Source organism: Somniosus microcephalus, chromosome 13, assembly GCF_052327205.1.
Source record: "Somniosus microcephalus isolate GS21.2 chromosome 13, FLI_Smic_1.0, whole genome shotgun sequence".
NCBI lineage: Eukaryota > Metazoa > Chordata > Chondrichthyes > Squaliformes > Somniosidae > Somniosus > Somniosus microcephalus.
Genome location: NC_140999.1, coordinates 24,913,080 through 24,934,694, shown reverse-complemented (window position 1 = coordinate 24,934,694; position 21,615 = coordinate 24,913,080). Strand labels below are relative to the sequence as shown.

The following is a 21,615-nucleotide window of genomic DNA, read 5'->3' as shown; positions in this document are numbered from 1 at the left end:
TTAAAATACAGGATATGGCCAGCGATCATTGCATTTTCCAGTTTAATGCTTTAACATCCATATTTTACATACCTGGTGACAATAAGATGCCAGCTGTGAACAATGCAATCTCTTCCTCCGTCAAATGCAGGAAGCACAAGCTTTTTGCCAAGTCAAAGACAATGCTGATCAAATCATCACAACCTGAGGAAAAGAGGAAAGCAAGAGTAAATCCAGCCGCAAGAACATGTGGAAAGAAATTCATTGAAAATAGATTATGGATAATAGAGATACACTTGGTCATCATCATAAAACAGCTACAAGAGTAAATTATTTCTGTAGATTCCTATATGTTATAAAGTAGCATTTGAGAATCTCCTGAATTACAGAATATCTTAGGATAGATTTGAGTCCTCACTCGCCACAAGTGTGCAATGGGCTCACAGTTTTTCATGCGAGTTACTTCACCATGGGCTCGGAAATCTACCCTATTACAAATCATCTTACTGCATGACTAAAATGGAAACTCAAACCCAAGGTTTAATCTTATTCTTTTGTGCCTATACCAATATGGTGGCCGGCTCGTAATGAGCGTGCGCTTCATGTTGGAAGCTTAGGTGCCCGTTTGGTGCCATCAAATTTCTAGGCCAGTTGCATTTACTTCTGACACCTCCTTATTTTCATGCTAATCAAATCTTACCCAATGATTTGAAGATCTGCGTGCCTCCGTACTTCCCTTCAAAAAACAGCGTATTGTTCAAAGGGTTATATGCGCGGCACATTCGAACCAACAAGACCTCAAGGCAACCTAGAATAGAAAGACAGAAAATTCTCTTTAATATCTCAAAATTAACACCTTTTAGTTTGGAACAAAAATGTCAATGTGCGGTTAGGATTTGAGTTTCACATCAGCATTAAAACTGACATTCCAAACAGATTCTTTAAAATGACAGAACTAAATTGAAAAAAGAAATTGGTTCACTTCAAAATAAAAGGGCAAGAGGGCATTTATAAGCACATCTGAATTAAAAGGTTAGTTAAAGGAGTGTCATTTGTACTTGAGAACTGAGGGAATAGCAGAAATGCTTACTGAGCACTTTGGGGGCTATTTTAACCTAAGCCGCCCTTCGGGAAACTATACCCAGCCCGATTTTACTCTCCATTGAAGGTAAGAGAGAGTAATATTGGGCAGGGTGTAAAACTGGCGTTCCTCCCGATCCAGTGAGCTTCCTGCCCGGCAAGTTAGGTTAAAATGACCAACACATTTTCACAGAGGAAGGTGAAAGTTGGATTAACTGAAGGGAATGAGAAACATCCACTGTTAGAAATATTCAAAGGAAACTGTAATGGAAAAGTAGAAAAGTTACAAGAGGAATTAGACTCGGGGGTTATTGCAAGAAGAACAAGGGGAAAGTTAAGAGAAATTCTTTCCACTCAGAAGGTTTTTAATAACAGCTTTACCACAAGTGGCTATTGAGGCAGAGACTGACTACGTTTAAAATGGAATTAGATTAAGTATTTGAAAAGGAAGAATATAAAGGAATATAGGGAAAAAGGAAAGAAATGGTGATTTGCGCTAGCACTGGCACAAGCACAATGGCTTGACTGGGCCGTGTCTGTAATTCTAAGATCAATACATCACTTTACAATTTTAAACAGTAAGTAAATCAGCTCTGATGTTCCTGGTTTGTAAACAGTTCATATCTGACTTGGCCCTCACGTCCACTTTAAAAGCAGGTCTATCTATTTTCAAAACCAGGCCATAAATCCAGTCAGCTTTTTCTTTATTATTTGCTTTTCACAAGTGTGATCTATTTTGTAACAAAAATAATTATAGCTCTGAAAAGCAGCACAAAACATGGGGGGGGGGGGAGAATCAAATCTAATTCTTTTGCTGTGCCTAACTTTTTTATAATTACTATGGTTTCTTTGATGTACTATGATGCCACATCTATCATTTTACAATTGAATGTTATGCATAGTATTATCAGTTTTTATAAAGATGCACTTAAGGACATCCAGGCAATTTTCCAAAGACAGTCATATAGCTGCTGTGTTGGAATTTTCCTACAAACATTCTTATGGACCGCATATTTAGAATATTCCACTGAAATGAAAGAAATATATTATGCTGGAGTGTCCACTGTTGGTTGTTTTGCAGTACAGCCTCTAAGAGCTAGCCTAAAATGAAATCTTGAAATATATGTAAATTTTGTAAAGGTAAAAGATACACCGGGCAGCACGGTGGCATAGTGGTTAGCACTGTTGCCTCACAGCGCCAGGGACCCGGGTTCAAATCCGGCCTCGGGTGACTGTCTGTGTGGAGTTTGCACATTCTCCCCGTGTTTGCGTGGGTTTCCTCCGGGTGCTCCGGTTTCCTCCCACAGTCCAAAGATGTGCAGGTTAGGTTGAATGGCCATGTAAAAAATTGGCCCTTAGTGTTAGGGGGGATTAAATACGTGGGGTTACGGGGATAGGGCTTGGGTGGGATGGCTGTCGGTGAAGGGACCGGGTGCTAGGGTTTGGATGATCAGCCATGATCTCGTTGAATGGCAGAGCAGGCTCGAGGGGCCGAATGGCCTGCTCCTGTTCCTATCTTCTATGTTTTCTATGTTTCTAAGGTACATTTCTACCTTTGTAACATTGTCCAAATACCTTGCCCCCACATCTATGTCCCAGTAAGGATCGTCCACTCTTGCAACTTTGGTCTACTGAACGTACCCCTTCCCTCGGCTTCAACATCAGTAGTAGGGCCTTCAGCCATCATTTAAATTCTGTTCCTGAACCTGTCTGTCTTGCTACCTCTCTTCTCACCTTCATGAGTTTCCTTAAAACCTTTGAATGTGCCTTCAAACACCTCCCTTAACTTTCCTCCTTCTTCTTGCTCGAGTTCCCTGAGCCCCTACAAAGAGCCTTGGGACATTTTATTACCTGAAAGATACACCAGAAGTGCAAGTTGTCCACTGTAGGGTCTTGCTGTAGTTATTCCCCCCCCCCCCCCCACCCAAATGAGGCCCAGTAGGTTTACCTTGGGTGGATATGTAGCCTGTACTTATTTATCTTCTTTACAGAATCTGTCCTATGTCCATTCCTCTGAAAGCAGGATAATACACCTACAGCTGATTAAAGCTTTGGGGGAAGTAGATCCACAGACGTAACCCCCGTCGACCAATAGCAGAGAATGTTCTAAGCCTAACATTTTCACACTGGTGACTATGGCTGTAGGCATAGGCTAAAAAAAAGGGAAGATAGTTTATTTTCTGCTGCTGACTTAGAGTGCAGATGGAGACGCCCTTCACTCCAATCTCTTGCAAGTTATCCAATAGTGAGCCTTTCATTCCAGTTGGATTCAAACCAGGCCCAGAGGTGAAATTCCAGGGTTATAATCCTCAGTTCCACCCAGGCCCTCAGCTTTACTGCTACTTTGAGGCTGCTGTTTTCCGCTGTGCATTGCCATTAGTCATAATGCTACTGAAATATTCCTGCTATGGTCCCAGTGTGCAAATTTCCTAGAACAATGTTGTTTTGCCCTCGTCAGTACCTGGCTATTTTTGTCAGATTAAGAGCATGGGTGTGATATATACCTGCTTTAAGGAGTATGATCTGATCGTTCTGACACAGGTCCATGAATCCACTGATCCGCTTGGCAAATTCCACCACATACTGGATTGCATTTGTTACTTGGGTTGCACACTGCTGCCACATGGCCTCGCAGGACTGTTCAAACACAGGACCAAAGTGAAAGTACTGTACAAAATATATTACTAGATCGTATAATGCACATGTAGTTTGTGAACTTAGTGACTGGGTGATCAATATGTTTCTTTATCTTTACATTTTTTTTAAAATTAAGTAATTCTTATAACTTAGCATATACTCATTACAAATCAAACATATAGTTGCGCTGTGTGACAATAGAGGAGGATATCCTGCAGCAGCAAACAGTAACTCGTGGAAAATCCTACTATGGAACTCTGTGAATTAGTCCCATGTTTACAGGGCAGTCGCAGTGCAGCCCATTTCTCCTTTTACTTATGCAACAACCCTTCAGAACATGTTCCTGGCTGCAGTGCTTGGAATTTATGAGACTTTCACACCTGTGCTGTGACAGGTACAGTATCCAGCAAGCATGTCAGGTGCAACCCCAACTGTCCCAATGCAATGGCTGAGGCAGAGTTGCCCATTCATTAAATGAGAAAGCACAAGGTTATCCTCTCATTACTGTGGATGGCTATCAAGGGTTAAAATCAGGAATATAATCTCAGTGGAATGCGTGTTCTTATTGCATCATCATCTCTATAAACAGATTCTCACCCCTGGTATAAAATATGTTTTTCCCCCAACTATTTCAGTTTGGAGTAAATGAGAATGTAATTTAAATTAACTTTTGTGTTTCTAAATGTGTGAAGATAAACTGAAATAGTAAATACCTTGTGCATAAACTAAATGTTTGGGCATTGTTTCTCTTAATATATATATTTTTTTTACAGTAATTCTTGACGGTCTCTTAAAGTGGGTTTCATCAGTACTGATATAAGAAAACTACTAAGCACTTGGTCTAAGCGTTAAACAAAGATTTAATCAACTGTTTTACAACATGGAGATCTAGTTGTGTCCTTCACTAGTTCCTGTTAAGAATGACCTGCGCAAGCTGGGCCTGTGCCTGAGTATTTATATTCTCCCTGGATAGTGCCACCTGTAGGCTGCTCAGTATTATTTCATAAGTCTTTCATGAATGACTGATTCATGTCAAGTACCTTATTTTGAAAGTTCCTGATTTCCTCCTGTGTATAGGGCTGCCAGGCAAGCTGCTTCAACTCATCCGTTGTGTACTGGCAAGTCTCTAAATGGGATTCCACCACGTTCTGTGCTATCCGATCTGGACAAGAGAAGAGGATGCAGGTTTTAAAGGGCCGATACAAAACATTGTGCTTAGAAGCAGAATTTAATCCTATGGATCCCATTTCCTACGCCAAAAAAAAACCAAATGGAATTTCTAGGCTCTGGTTTCTATTGCTCTCCTATAGGGTCAGATTTTGCTGTAGCACGCCATCTAACGGCGTCTGCTGTCCATCAGACTTGCCCCTGCACCCTTCAGCTCAAAAAGGTTTCTGCCCACAAAGTTGGAAGTGCGAGTTGATAACCGGCGCAGTGAGGGAAACGGGGCGTCTGGGACCTGAGTGAACAGGGCAAGCAACAGGGTCTCTCCTTAACCAAGCAGATTTAAGGATTGGGAATTCAGAAAAAGAGTAATAAAGAGAGGGAAAGAAACATTGGATTAAAAAGTGACAAATCTTCATGGTCCAGAATTTGCTGTCAAAATGACAATGTGACTAATGGCACGCGCCGTTATTTATCTGTAAATGGTACAGCAACTTCAGACGAGGAGCAGACGCGCATTTAAATGCAAAAATCCAGCAGTTGCTGTCCAAGTTACGCCGCTCCGCCATTAGCTTTGTGAAAACGGCATTTTGCTGCCTGGTTCACCATTGACATACATTGAACGCCATGGAGTTGCTATATTCGTGCGGTAGATACGAATGGAACCCACCGCAGATATTTAGGGCTAATTAGTAGCCTAAGTGCCCTTTTAACAATGTGGTAATGTTAATTACTGCCAATCAACCTCTCCGGCACTGAAAACTAAATTACCAGTGTGGAGTCTCATTCCTTCAGGTTTTGAATTTTTCGGGGGGGGGGGGGGGGGGGGGGGGGGGGAATTTTAAAAATATAAAATTTTTAATTAATGTTAGTCTTTTTTTCCCTCTCTCTCTTAATCCAGTCTTTCTTTCCCTCTCTGTATTTCTCTTTCTGTACCTGATTTGACATTGAATTCACCCTCCTTCTCTCAGTCCTTCCTGTGTTTATATTCCAATCCTTAAATCTCATTAGTTAAGGAGATACCCTGTTGCTTGCCCTGTTCACTCAGGTCCTAGATGCTCTGTTTCCCTCGCTGCGCCGTTATCAGCTCGCACTTTCAGCAACATTGTGGGCAGAAAAATGTTGAGCTGGAGGCTGCAGGAGCAAGTCTAACTAACGGCAGACGCCCTGCTACAGCAAAATCTGGCCAGTTGACATTCAATGGTGAGGCAGACAGCGAAATGCTGTTTTTGCAAAGCTAATGGCGGAGCGACAGACAGCAACTTTTGGATGCTGGCATTCAACTGCTCATCTGCTCCCCCGCTGAAGCTGCTGTCGCATTTGCGCATAAATAACAGAGCGCCATTAGCCTCACTGTTATTTTGACAGCAAATTCTGGCCCATTCTGAAATTTCATCTCCATAACGTGCGATATTAAGATTGCTCTCACTTTCAAGTTATCAGACTGATACACAAATATTCAGACAGAATCACTGCAATGTGACTTCAAAGAGAAACGTTGATTTCACAGAACAGCAGGTAACGGAAGGGAGAGAATTTAGGATGTCTCTGGATGGATGAATTAAGATGGGCCAAATGACCTTCCTCATCTATAATTATCTTGTAATCTTGTTAGCAGAACAAGTGGAATGACAGCCTACATTTCTAGCACATATCTACATACCGACTTAATAAAGGATTAGTGATACATACCTATCTCTGTCATTGAAATTTCGGTGGCTAGCTGACCATTCTCTGGAGAGGGATACGAGAACAAACTGGGCTCCAGCATGATTTCATATAGGGACTCCTGTTTTATATGTTTAATGTCATTCACATCCATAGCAGACTGATCTGGAGATGGTTCAGCAGAGGTTGAAAGATCAAAGTTATAAAAACTGTTCCCTCCTTCAGGGGTCAGTGGAAAGTCAAACAGGAGCCCGTCTGAGAATGTGCTGCTGATGTCATCCAGATCTCCCAGTCCACTACTGACACTGTTTGTGTAGACTCGTGCAAGTCCCTCTGAATCTTCCTTTGTTGCCAGCTGCTCCTGGTGCTGCTGATGTTTCTGTACCTCTGCGTAGAGACTGTCACGTTGCTTTTTGGACATGCGACCAAACTTCACAGCTGTAGGAAAGTAAGGGAAAACCCTCATTAGTAATTGTATAATCACCAATTCCCTTTATTAATAATTGTATAATCATGTGATTACTAATCAGATAGTGGTTATAGGCGCTTAAATGAGAGACACTTCTGTTTAAAAGGAAAATTGTTTCTTCAGAAATCAGCCAATCTTTGTTGCAATTTCGGTCCTCCATTTCTGCTTACTATTCGGTTTCTCCTGATCAGATCACCTTTGTTCATCACTGAAAATGGATTTTTGAAAACAGAAAATAAAACAAAACACAGGAAACTGTGTTATCCGGAGGCTAAATGTCCGGCAAGCTCGAGCCACCGGCAAAAATCAGGAGCCGTTTTGTTAGGTTTTTTTTCTTCTCGTGGCTTTTTTTTGCTTCTCGTGGCTTTTTTTTCCCCAAGTCAGGCTCTGCAAAGTCTCTGTAGCTTAGCAACAGCTTCAGAGAGACGCTTCCAAGGTACGGGCCGACTGTTTAGAAGCTGTTGCTAAGCAACAGTGTTTGTTGTCAGATACGGAGATGAAAAGCTCCGTTATGCTTCAACATTAATGCTGGTGTGTCCGGCAGTTTTGAGGGGACGGCAACAGCTCGGTCCCGTCGGTGCCGGGTAGCACAAAGTTTCCTGTATTATGTATTTCCCTTGCAATTAATGTCGCGTGCTCATCCAGGCGAGGGTAAAACTCTTTCACTTTTGGCACTCTCGCACATTCCAGCTCAGGTGGTGTGAGCTATATGCAGAGTAAAGCCGCCCTTTTCTCTGCCCCAACAATATGTCTGAACCCCAGCCTGAGAATGAACGAGTGGGGTGGGAAACGGATGGCTGATCTGCTGCCGCCCACCTCCTGGCTGGCGGTAAAAACGGCGATAAGATGTTTTCTGATTATCGCGATAAGCCAAAAAATTGCTTATTGTTTTGGGAAAACAACTTCCATTCCCACATTAACTACCTTTCACTCGGGGCTTTTCTTCTTTTAAAAACTTGCGAAAATACACTTAAAAACCCAATATTAAAAAAGTAACTTTTTTCTAAATCCTGTCTGTGGTTAAAAAAATACCAAAACGTGACAGTAACCCATTTGATTTTGAAAAGGAGCACTAAAGGTGAACATCCTTCCAACATTCTTCCAATGCAGGTTTTTGAGAGAAACCAAACAGCCATACAGAAGAATGGAAAGCAGAGAGTTTTAAAAATCAACTAATGTTTTATCAAATTACATCATAATATTATAGAACACAAGAAACTGCTGAGAACGCTGCCTATTGCTAAAGTGCATCCCATTTCCCAGTTCCACAGCAACATTCCATTAGCAGCCTGACAGTAGTCAAACTTTGCAAAAATACATCATCACCCTACCACCAAAAGCAGTGCTTGTATAAGGATGACAGCTCGGCGTTTCTGTAAGCTGCAGATAAAAATGGAACAATTTGGAAATCTTTGGACTACTGTCCATTCAATCGCTCACTCAGCCACCAACTGAATCTGAAGAATTACAGGAAAGTCAAATTGGCCAAACTTCTAAAATGTGCTGCCACTTGCAGGTGAAGCCTACTGGTCGACGGACTCGGCTTCAAGTGCTGCGTATTTTAAAATAATAACTGGGGGAACATATTCTGCCTGGATCAAGAATGATGAACAGGGGACCGAGGTGCTTGGTTTAGTGCCTTGGAATTTAATACTTGAATAAAATTTATAGTTTGGCCAGGAATGTGTTTATTTGAGTCCAATATACTGAACTTTTACCAGCAGATTGAGACGAGTACAAACCCAATATGAGCTATATCTAAATCTGGCCGTTCCACAAGCAAACCTGAGCCAGCATGAATGCCAGAATGGAGCCAGGTTCTCACTAAAGTGCTGCCAGTAATTTTTGCCGATGAGAATCAGTTGACAGCTTGTTGGACCCTGGGGTCTGTTTTGCATTCAAATCAACAAACTATCTGAAGCAAGGCCAATTTACAATTTCCTTATTGCAGCTAATTCTTAAAAAAAACACACACACGAAAAAAGTTAGCAACAAATACAGCATTTAGCATCAGGTGATTTGCAAAAAGACAGACTGGCTCAGCCAGTTCCAGTTTACTCTCTTACCGTCACGTGACATTCCAAGAGTAAGACACTTCTGCAGCCGGCAGTGCTGGCAGCGATTACGATTGGTCCGATCAATCAAGCAATTCCGCTGACGAGGACAGGAATACGCAGCATTATTCTGTTGGCTTCTCCTGAAGAAACCCTGATTCAGAAAATGAGATTTAAAAAAAAAAACTTACAATGCATTTAATAATAGTGTCAATTTGGGAAAACACACAGCGTTCCCATAGTCTCCTAGCTTCAGACCTAGATATTATCAAGAAATAGCAGGTATCCTACTGCTTGGGACAAGTAGTTGACACAGATTCATAACCACGTGTGCCTGCTTTCCATTTATTGATTTAAATGCCTACATAACAGTGACTACACTTCAAAAGTACAGTGAAACCTGTAAATTATGGACACCTTAGGGACTGGCATCAGCTGTCCTTTATTTGCAGGTGTCCTTATTTACAAAGTGGTCATTGTACGCACTGTAAATATTTTCAGTAGAATGGGGAGTTCTTTACCCAACGTCCATAGCGGCAGAGAAACCGCTCGATCCCTGGGACAGAGCTGTGCAAGTCTTCAATCCCAGAGGTAGAGCGCTTTCTCTGCTGCTATGGATGCTGGGTAAAGAGCTCCCGCATTCCACAAGGGCAATTTGTTTCGCAAAATGTCGCTGCCGCCTCGCGCTGACCTGCAACTCCTGTGTTTTAAGTTGGAAAAGGGCTTGGTGCATTGAAAGCTGACGATATGTTGGAATTTGGGAGAGTCCGTGGTTTCAGGGCGCCTCTTGTATATTTTACCAATAAGTATCTGTTTTTTGCAGGTGTCCGTCTTTTTGGGAGTGCCCGTTTATACAGGTTTCACCATGACTAATTGGCTGCAATGCACTTTGTGATGTCCTGAGGATATGAAAGGCGCTATTTAAATTCAGGCTCTTTCTTTTGAAACTTTATTGCCACGTTGTCTTTATGACGCAGTGTTTTTGTGAGGACGATTCATTCTTTAAGATATTTTCTCTCATTCCTCTTCCCCTGACTCCCTTGTGCCAGGCATTATTTGTAGCCGAGAGAGCAGTTGGCAGACAACCTGCTCCCAGGCTTCGATACTGCCACACTTAACCAGAGATCTCGGGGGTTGGAGGGCTGGAGGAGGTTACAGAGATAGGGAAGGGCAAGGCTATAGAGGGATTTGGAAACAAGGATGAGAATTTTAAAATTGCGGCACTGTCAGACCGGGAGCCAATGTAGGTCAGTGAGCACAGGGGTGATCGGTGAACGGGACTTGGTGCAAGTTAGGGTAAGAACAGCAGAGTTTCGGAGGGTGCACTGTGGGAGGTACGCCAGGAGAGCATTGGAATAGCCAGTGACAAACATCAAAATGAAATGTATCTGGCTCGCCTAAAACAGTAAAAGCTATATTTCACCACCAAGGAATTTTGTAGCTCTGGCTGCAAACATGAATAATGTCAGCTAAAAATAAAAAACTCCTGTAAAGTTCAACTATTGACCTCAGCTTTCAGTCTCAACTTCTATTCATGATAATGTGCCAGCACTGGCTACTACTCAATGCTACTTTGGGGATATGCTGAGGAAGGTTGTAGCTCGTCTGTGGTAAATGTAAATTATAAAATCATACGGTTGTCAAATTCGGTTGTCAAATTCTCTGGTACCCTATCAGTTTTTAGCAGAATATGCGGAGGCTGGGGGCGATTTTGCCAGCCCTGGGGAGGTGGGACTGCTGGGAAAATGGCAGAATTTGGGGGTTGGGGTGCCCAACCCGTCTCCATGACACCTTCCTAGGAGGCGGGTAGCCGTCCCACGCCGGGTCCCGTCTCCTTGGAGGCGGGAAGGGATTAAAGCCTATTAACTGCCTGTTAGCAGGCAGAAAATAGGATTATCCCCTTTTTGCCCTCAGAAGTGCAGGCTTCCCGAAGGCTCCAAAACACGCCAGCTCAGCTCAGCAAGTACTGGGTCTGCGGGGGTCGGGTGGGGGGGGGGTGCAAAAGTGTGGTGTGAAGGCAAGTGATGGGTGCAAGGGAGTGTAGATGTCTGTATCGGAGGTAAGTGCAAAGTGTTTTTAAAAGTGTACTTACCTTTGTTTCTTCCTGCAGGCTTCAGTCGGTTTGTACGCGGAGAGTCTCGGACCTCTGTGTTGCAGATGAGAGATGGCCGTTGCGTTCTCAGATGCAACAACCATCTCATTTTTGTAAAAGAAAGAAGGTTGATGAGGTCTTGAGTTCAAGACCTCATCAAACTACAGAGAATGTCACTGTTTGACGCGCTCTGCAACTGGTTTTCCCTTAATTGGCCTGCTAAGCCCGCTGGGCAGGCTTAACAAGGTCAATCCAGGGAAAATAGCGTGGGTTGGCCACAAATCGATGGAGGCGGGACTAAAACCCGACAAGCAGCAGTCCCGCCTCCAACGTGCCCCCATTCACAAAATCGCCCCCCTAGAGTGAGAACATGAGAAAGATGCTGTGCAGAGTTCCTGCCAACAACTGTGGACCATTGCCCATTACCATCTTCTTCTGTGGAACACCTTTTCACTCTCACTCTCTCTTTCTCTATCTGAAACCTTGCACACAACTAAACTAGACAAGACACTCCACTTCCTAGTCATGTTAATGTAGATCTAATTATCAATGATGTTCTCCACATGATCCAGAATCAACAATAGTTTCAATGCAAGTCCTTCTCATTTCTTCCCGATTAAATGATAACCGAGAACTCACACAGAAGTAAACAGGTCAACAGTCTTCACTACTGTCTAGAAATTCACAAAAACTGAGCATCTTTGAGCCCAGAAGTTCCAGTTAGCAATTGGACAGGTACTTTAGAACAGATCAAAACTATCTGAAGGGCAATGAATGTTGCAGTGGGGAACCATCCCCTTTTAGACCTGGGTCTCCATACAATCCATATGGATGGAACAAAGTTCTCCTCCCCCAGGCTGTGGTTCGGGAACCTAAACCAGTAGTTATCAACCAGAGAGTCACAAAACGATCTCTGGAAATTGCATTTTGTTCCATGTACACGAGCTACAAGTAGATAATTGCAAAAACAAATCTGTTTACACAGATCAGTAAATTTCTTGCAATAATATTGTAAAGTGAGCATTTTTAAATTTATAAAATGTTGTACCAATCTTGGTATGTGGTTAGGTTGCATCATCAACTTTCACACCCACTTTGTATTGCATTGAGAAAAAGGGCACTAGTTGCGACAGTCACAACCTATTTCCCAGCAGAAGTAACTCCATCTCAAACTGCCTGTAATTTGGCATTAATTGAGCAATCCCACACAAAGCAGTCACAAGCACAACTGGCCCAGGAAACAAAATAAAAAACTGACTGCAGTGTGCTTCTCTAGCTGAAGGTCAACACAGATTGTTAGCTTCAGTCTCGAAAGTGCTCTACACTACACCAAAGTTGCATTACATTTGTCCAGGGAGAAATTCAGGAATGAATGGGAGAAAATAATGTTCTGTTCCACAGCACCAATTGTCCCTTTTCGTTTGAATGACACACTAAATCATATAAAAGGAGCAAGAATAAGAAATAAATTTATAAAGTGGTCAGGAATCACAGCAATGACTTCAGAAAGTTGCAGGTTGATCTTCAGCACTGTGAAGACCAACCTGCCAGTGCGCTCCGCCTGGCTCCACATTAAAGGGGCAAACCGCTGCTGACCACCACTCCCCCTCCCGATCTCCTGCCCTCTCCACCAGACGCACAGTAGGACGGTGCCAGCATCCCCACCGGCCGATCTTCTTTACAACTGGTGCACTGCCTCTTGGGGTGCGACTGGCATCCCCAGCACGCCAGTCACGCCCTGATGGCGCGAGAGGAGCAGAAAGACTCGGGGTTCAGATAAATAAATTTTTTAAAAGTGGAAGGACAAGTTGATATAGGATCCTAGGCTTTATAAACAAGGGCACAGACTACAAACGTAAAAAAAAAATGCTACATCTATACAAGTCATTAGTTAGGCCACAGTTCTAATATTGTGCCCAGTTGAGCACCTTACTTTAGGAAGGATGTCAAGGCCTTGCAGAGTCTGGAAGGGATTCACTATGATTTTTTTTAAATTCATTCACGGGTCGTGGGCATCGCCAGCAATCTTGCCAGCATTTATTGCCCATCCCTAATTGCCCTAGAGAAGGTGGTGGTGAGCCGCCTTCACAGAATCACAGAAACCCCACAGTGCAGATAGAGGCCATTTCGGCCCATCGAGCCTGCACCGACACATATCCCACCCGATCCCCGTAACCCCTACACCAACACATATCCCACCCTATCCCCGTAACCCCATGTATTTAATCCCCCTAACACTAAGGGTCAATTTATCATAGCCAATCAACCTAACCTGCACATCTTTGGACTGTGGGAGGAAACCGGAGCACCCGGAGTAAACCCACGCAAACACGGGGAGAATGTGCAAACTCCACACAGACAGTCGCCCGAGGCCGGATTCGAACCCGGGTCCCTGGCGCTGTGAGGCAACAGTGCTAACCACTATGCCACCGTGCTGCCCCTCTTGAATATAACCGAGTGGCTTGCTAGGCCATTTCAGAGGGCAGTTAAGAGTCAGCCACATTGCTGTGGGTCTGGAGTCACATATAGGCCAGGTATTAGGAATGAGGCGCTTTGGCTATGAGAAGTGACAAAAGAAATTGGGGATCTTTGCATTAAAACAGAGAATATTAAGAGGAAATCTAATAGAGCTGCTCAAAATTATGAGACACTTTGCTAAGGTAAAATTGGGAAATATTATTGCAGTGATCTGTAACTAGAGAGCATGAACTGAAGATTATCATGAAAAGTACAAGGAGACTTTAAGAGGTTAGGGCACAGTGGTGGAAGCAGAAACTATGGCCTAGAAATTCGGTGGGCTGCGCCACCAGTTAGCGCCTAAAGAGGGCACTCAGTGGCTTTAGCGCCACTGGCCACGCCTCCCGCGATATTTAGCTGGGGCGCTAATGGCGGCGTTAGCTGGTTGCGCTGCGCCGCCACCGATGTGCGCAGCGCCCCGCTCTTGATATTCGGTAGCGCCCGCCTCTGTAGCGCCGCTCGCTAATCGCGCCTGGTTCACGGGGCCTACCTGTGGCGGCAGTGGTGCAAATTAAGGTGGAGGTGCGGGGCGGACGTTTTTTTTCGGCGGCCGCCTGCCAGCACCTCCGTCCCCGGCCTCCTGATCTCCCCCCGCGGCAATGCTGGCTGTTTTCCGAGAGCCCGGCACTTCTCCTCAGTGCTGGGCTCTTTTGCCGGCACTCGTGATCTCCGCTCGCGCTGGTGCAGGCCCCTCCCCCTTAAGAATGGGAGGAAGGCCTGCAGTACCGCAGCGCGCTGTGCCGCAGCGTGTGGCGCCGCGGCACGTTGCGCTGCGATATTCAGTTTCAGCGCCCTAAGAGGGACGCGGAGCGCCTCGAGCCTCGCCCCTTGTCCCTCTTGGGGCGTTCAAGCTGAATTTCCGGCGGTTGCAACTGCTCCGATCGCTGCGCTAATTCCGGCGCCCAGGCGAGCTTGGCGCCCTGTTTGCGGCTCCACCGAATTTCTCCCCCGTATCTTTTAAAAGGGAAGTGGATAACTATTTGAAAAAGAAACATTTAAAAGGATGTGGGGAAAGGGCAGGGGAATGGGTCTAATTAGATAACTTTTCAAAGAATTGGTACAGGTGCAGTGGCTGCCTTCTGTGATTCTATTTTAAGTCTCCAACTAGGCTGGCTCTTCCCTACTGGCTAAGGAAACGGAACAGTAAGTGGTGGGGAAGGAGAGATGACAGATTAGAAGGAGGAATTAAACACATGCTTGTAGTCTCACTTACTTTACATCCTTCACAAGTGATGACTCCATAGTGGATTCCTGAAGACTTATCTCCACAGATTTTACATGGTATCACTTCTATTTGGGCTGAAACAAGAGAACAAAAAATAGGTAAGAACCCAATTAAACAATGATTTCTTCATCACTTCCAAATGAGGTCCAAACCCAGCAAAAATTAAGCCAACATTTTCGAATAGGAATTCATTTTTCTGCTGGTCTCCAAATATTCCAAGGGAAATGATATTAAATCATTCGGAGCCCTTTTAGCCAGTGGTCACAAACTGGTATTACCTTCATGTTCCCTATAATCGAAAAACAAGCTTAACTTTATTTAGTTACCAATTTTGAGCCAAAGGCCATATAGTGATCTGGGTTGTTATGGTTGTCCACCGGGTGGTGCTGTAGCCAATGCTGCTGCTAAGGTCAGGGGTTTTGCTTCCTGTATAGGTCAGCACAGTGTGCAATGCCTGGATGCAGGCCTGCCTGGTTGTTTCCCAGTTGTTAATAAAGTACTCGTGTTAATTCTAACATCTAGCCTCTTTGAGTTCCTTGTTCCACTTTCTGGATATATCACAGGCCACATGCAATATAGATTAGGAAAAATATACCACCTACTACCTGTAAATGAGCTTAACCTGCACAACCCATTATATTTCCAAGGATGTATCTATACTCTGGTATCCATTTTAGAGTGTACTTTGAAATACAAGCCCAGCGTGCATGAAAGTTTCTCTCCTCTGGTTGCAGACTTTATAATGGTACAAAACTAGTATTTGCACCTTTATCACACTGCTCATATAGATGCAACAAGGGTGCTGATGTGGTAATGCAACATCACAGTACTGCCACGCACCATTAGAAGCAGCATCTTAAAAGACCCTGGACTGTAGCAGGATGGAAACACTGCAGTCCTAGAAATGAGCTCATCCTAGGTCTCTTCCAACTAGAAGCACAATTGGGGAAGGGGAAATTCCTCTGCAGGTATAGCAAGCAATTAAAAAGGCAAATGGTACGTTAGCCTTTATTGCAAGGGGGTTGGCGTATAAGAGTAAAGAAATCTTGGTGCAACTACAGTATATAGGACTTTGGTGAGGCCACGCCTGGAGTACTGTGTACAGTTTTGGTCTCCTTACCGAAGGAAGGATATGCTTGCCTTTGAGGGGTGCAAAGGTTCATTAGATTGATTCCTGGTATGAGAGGGCTGTCCTATGAGGAGAGATTGAGTAGAATGGGCCTATATTCTCTGGAGTTTAGAAGAATGAGAGGTGAACTCATTGAAACGTATAGAATTCTTAGAGGGCTTGACAGGGTAGATGCTGCGAGGCTGTTTCCCTGGCTGGAGAGTCTAGAACTAGGGGTCACAGCCTCAAGTTAACGGGTTGTCCATTTAGGACTGAGATGAGGAGAAATTTCTTCACTCAGAGGGTTGTGAATCTTTGGAAGTCTCTACCCCAAAAAGGCTGTGGATGCTCAGTCGATGAGTATATTCGAGACTGAGATCGATGTATTTTTGGGCACTAAGGGAATCAAGGGATCTGGGGTTAGGGCGGGAAAGTGCAGTTGATGTAGAAGTTCAGCCTTGATCTTAATCGAATGGCAGAGCAGGCTCGATGGGTCGTATGGCCTACTCCTGCTACTATTTCTTGCGTTCTTATACAGGATGTTATTTGCCATGACTACTGTGTTTTCAAATTTGACAGATAACTAACATTCAAAAACAACCAATATATCAGATAAATTCTGTCACATCTGAAAGAGTCAGCACTGCTTTTCTCAAAGAGATGAAAACTCTAGGGCAGTTAGAAGTAACTGGCCTTCTCTTCCAGCTGAAGGAACTTGCTTAGTGACCTATATGATGGAGAGTGTAGGAAGATAACAAGTGACGCATCTTAGTAAATTCAAAATAACCACCAGACTACAGATTGAGCTCAAACAAAACTATCACCTGATGCTATCTCACTGCTGTCCACATGTACTTTACCTTGGCCCAGAAGTGCATCAACCACTAAAGATTAACGCTACAAACAAAAAGAACATTTATGTCCTGATAACGCTTGGACAAACTTTATGTCCATTGTGGGCAAGTTATGTAACAGTATTAGGTGCTAATTACACACACACACACACACACACACTCTCTCAAAATAGGAGAAAACATGACGTCTTTTGGTTTGAGGATTTATCAACATGAGAACTTGGACCTCTGGAGGTTCTAGATCAAGAGAGCACATAGCAGGGAAAGGAATCCTGCAGCTGCAAGTAGAAGCTTAGGTTCTGCTCTGAAATGAACAAAAATCTTAAGGCTTTGCTACGCCGTCAGCTATTGTCAATGTTGTCTGCCTGTGCAGATTTGAGTGGACTACGTTCTGACCTCCTGCAGACATGTTTTGTGCTATAAAAGTAGAAAGAAAAACAAATGTTGGAAGTATACAATGTTCCCTTTACCCAAACACAACATTAAAACGTAAGCCACCACGCTGATAATCCTTTAGAATTTGAGGAGACTGCAAGGGAATTATGATGCCATGAGACGGGAACTGAGTAGGTCTGATTGGACAACGTTCCTGGGAGGACTGGAGGTAGATAAACAATGGCAAACATTTAAAGATAGAATGACAAAATTGCAAAAATTGTTTATACCAATCTGGCATAAAAGGAAATCTAAAAAGGTGACTCAACCGTGGATAACAGGGGAAATTAGAGACAGCATAAAATCCAAAGATAGGGCGTATAAAATAGCCAAAAAAAGCGCCAGAGCGGAAGATTGGGAACAGTTTAAGATAGAGCAAAGGAGGGCAAAGGGCATAATCAAGAGGGGCAAAATAGCTTACGAAAACAAGCTGGCGGAAAATATAAAAACTAACTCCAAAAGCTTTTATAAGTATATCAAAAGGAAAAGACTGGTGAAAACCAAAGTTGGTCCATTGCAGTCAGATACGGGGGAATATATAATGGGAAATAAGGAAATGGCAGATCAACTAAATGCATACTTTGGGTCAGTCTTTACGAAGGAAGACACAAAAAACCTCCCTGGGATATCGGGAAAAATAGGGACATTGGCAAAGGAGGAACTGACGCAAATCAATATCTCTAAGGATATGGTGTTAAGGAAGCTAAAGGGATTGAAGGTGGACAAATCCCCAGGGCCTGATAACATGCATCCTAGGGTACTGAAGGAGGTGGCCCTAGAGATAGCGGATGCACTAAGGATGATTTTTCAGAATTCATTAGACTCGGGAACAGTGCCGATGGATTGGAGGGTAGCTAACGTTACCCCACTATTCAAAAAGGGGGGTAGGGAAAAAGCAGGTAATTACAGACCTGTAAGCCTTACATCAGTTGTGGGCAAAATGCTGGAGTCCATCATTAAGGATGAAATAGCGGAGCACTTAGCAAATGGGGACAGGATAGGACAGAGTCAACATGGATTTACAAAGGGTAAATCGTGCTTGACTAATCTATTGGAATTTTTTGAGGGAGTAACTGGTAGAATAGATGGGGGAGAGCCAGTAGATGTGGTGTACCTGGACTTCCAAAAGGCCTTCGATAAGGTCCCACATAAAAGATTAGCATGGAAAATTGAGGCTCATGGGATAAAGGGGAAAGTTTTGGCGTGGATAGGGAACTGGCTGTCAGATAGAAAACAGAGAGTTGGAATAAACGGCTCATTTTCTGAATGGCAGGCAGTAACAAGTGGGGTACCACAGGGATCTGTCCTGGGCCCCCAGCTGTTCACAATTTACATTAATGACCTGGATCAGGGAGTCGGATGCAGCATTTCCAAATTTGCAGACGACACTAAACTAGGAGGGGGGGTGGGCTCAGAAGAAGAGACCAGGAAGCTCCAGAGCGATTTGGACAGACTGGGCGGATAAATGGCAGATGCACTATAATGTGGACAAGTGCGAAGTTATCCACCTTGGGTGCAGGAACGGGAGGGCAAATTATTATTTAAATGGCAATAGATTGGGAGAGGGGGAAGTACAGAGAGACCTGGGTGTTCTTGTACACCAGTCACTGAAGGCGAGCATGCAGGTGCAACAGGCGGTCAAGAAGGCAAACGGTATGCTGGCCTTCATAGCAAAAGGGTTAGAATACAGGAACAGGGATACCTTGCTGCAGCTGTACAGGGCACTGGTGAGACCACACCTCGAGTACTGTGTACAGTTTTGGTCGCCTCATCTGAGGAAGGATGTTCTTGCCATGGAGGGGGTGCAGCGGCGATTCACCAGGCTGATACCAGGAATGGCGGGAATGACCTATGAGGAGAGACTATGTAGTTTAGGGATGTACACACTGGAGTTTAGAAGATTGAGAGGGGACCTCATAGAAGTGTATAAAATTCTGACAGGTCTAGACAGACTGGATGCAGAAGGAATGTTTCCCTTGGCGGGTGAGAACAGAACTAGAGGACATAATTTAAGGATAAGGGCTAAACCATTTAGGACAGAGATGAGGGGGAATTTCTTCACTCAGAGAGTGGTGAACCTGTGGAACTCATTGCCACAGAGGGCAGTGTACGCCAGCTCATTAAATATATTTAAGAGGGAATTAGATATATTTCTACGGGCAAAAGGGGTTAAGGGTTACGGAGAGAAGGCGGGGACGGGATACTGAATTAAAGGATCAGCCATGATCTCATCGAATGGCGGAGCAGGCACGAAGGGCCGAATGGCCTACTCCTGCTCCTATCTTCTATGTATCTATGTATCTATAACAAATATGGCTGCTTGTTCTCAGATGTTAGATTTAAGTAAAATTTACTATTACTGTAGTTTCTTGTTAGAAAAAATTCAACGTTTCCACAGCAAATAAATTTTCAACTAACAGTTTTGTTCAGAGAATACAAATATCCCATTATTAAAGCAATGCATGACACCAAGTCATATGCCTTTGCTTTGTTTACTCCTGACATGTTTCTTTGTATTTTGTACACACTCCATTTACTGTAATTCTAACAGTTTATGTTCTAAATACGTCAGTGATTTTGCAGTTGACCACTTCACAAATATGAAATATATTTTTAACTATTCTAGTAAACAAGATGTCAAGCACAGACTGCATGATGGCATGATTGTTTGTGGCATGGATGTTCGGCCAGTGATTCAGGCACTGAGATTGGACTTGCACTGGTAACAGACTGAGGCAAAGATAGGGGTCAGCAGTAAGGTGGCTGACTGTCAAAGCAGTCATTAGATTCTAATACAAACAAAATACTGCAGATGCTGGAAATGCAAAGATAAAAAATGAGTAAAAGCTGAAAACATTCAGGAGGTCAGGAAGCATCCGTGGAAAATCGGCAGTCAACGTTTCAAGCAATTAGTCCTTCCTCAAGAAATTATAATTTCCGAAATGATTTACTGGACCTGCACTGGTGGATACTAAATAAAAATAAGTGAACTGAATCAGACTGCATTGGAATATATTAATATTGATCTCTTTCTGCCTGCATTATTACAGTGACTGCACCTCCAAAGTAATCCACTGGTTATCGGGGCGTCTTGAGGACATGACAAGGTGCTATATAAATGCAAACTCTTTATTTTACTCGAATGACTTAGCACATTTATCCAATGAATAACTCGGCTATAACGATCCAGGTTTGTTGTGAACTAGCTGGTTTTAGGCACGGCAGCTGTAGTGATGCTAGAATTGGCCTCAGCACCTTGGATTGGAAAGGGAAAATAAATTTTAAAAATTACAGATGGCAGCGTTCCTACTCCCTGACCTATTGATGGAGGTTCTGAAAGAGAGGGGGACAGTATCTGAAGAGAGGGAACTATTTATAATGTCAGCTAGCATGGGACCCACAAAGGGAAGTTGGGTGATCAGCAGTTTAGTTGGAATTGGGTCAAGGGAGCAGGAGATGGGCATCATGGACAAGATACGCTCAGTGATGACAAGAAGGAAAATGGGAGAGAAAGTAAGGATAGACCTGGGTTCAGGGCTACTCGGTTCCAGTCAGTGACGTTCAAGGACTACTTTTTCAGTTTCTACTTGCGATCTCAAGGTTGTTTTTAAGTAACTGCAAAACAAGTCCTTCGGCACAATACACTTTTACTGTGTTTCCACACTTCTCTTTACTCTTTTCAAGCTTTCATAACACAAGCCTCAAAATATTATTGATTGGCCTGTTGGGACAAGCAGATATCTTGTCACTTGTCCCTGACAGGTAGATTAGATTGGTCTCATTCTCCTGGACTTATTAAAGACTCAAGACCATTGCAGTAGCCATTAGCTCAACTCTGGATTTGGAGAAGAACAATCTGACCTGTTGTGAATCTCATTTGCGAACATGTCTGGCAACATTCATCAGCATCTCGGCAGGTAAAATCTAACTGGAACAAATGATTATTTGGTTTTCGGAGCAGACATTCTACAGGTCATTTCAGACTGGTATATCATGTTAGTGTGAGATTTCTATTATTCCTCTATTTTTGTTGCAATAACTATAGTCTTTGAAAAATTACTTTAATTCATTTGTTAAAACATGGAATATATTTCAAATTAACTTTAATTCACAATCATTGAAAGGTTTAGCACAAGTGGATGATATGTAACATAATATATACATCTCAATTGTTTCACAGGTCCTTCTTGTATGTCTGCACTTGTATTACTAAAAACAGCAAACCTCACTATAGAATCAAAGATGCTTTATATGCCTGAATTATCCGCCTCAATTTTTGAATATATTTCCACCCATGTCTTTCCAAACAGTAGGTTCGGAGATAGCGAGAGAT

At 43.4% G+C, this 21,615-nt stretch overlaps 1 protein-coding gene across 1 annotated transcript in view; it reads right to left on the bottom strand.

Annotated features, from left to right (window-relative positions):
- The window catches only part of LOC147108140 (nuclear receptor ROR-beta-like), a 77,652-nt gene that overhangs the window by 10,573 nt on the left and 45,464 nt on the right, over nt 1-21,615 (bottom strand). Inside the window, exons 2-8 of the mRNA XM_086004642.1 lie at nt 14,874-14,959; nt 9,064-9,205; nt 6,553-6,966; nt 4,737-4,858; nt 3,564-3,696; nt 680-787; nt 73-183 (exon numbers count right to left, since the gene is read on the bottom strand). Coding sequence (XP_085860768.1) covers nt 73-183; nt 680-787; nt 3,564-3,696; nt 4,737-4,858; nt 6,553-6,966; nt 9,064-9,205; nt 14,874-14,959 — 1,116 coding nt within the window. The remainder of the gene's footprint in view (nt 1-72; nt 184-679; nt 788-3,563; nt 3,697-4,736; nt 4,859-6,552; nt 6,967-9,063; nt 9,206-14,873; nt 14,960-21,615) is intronic.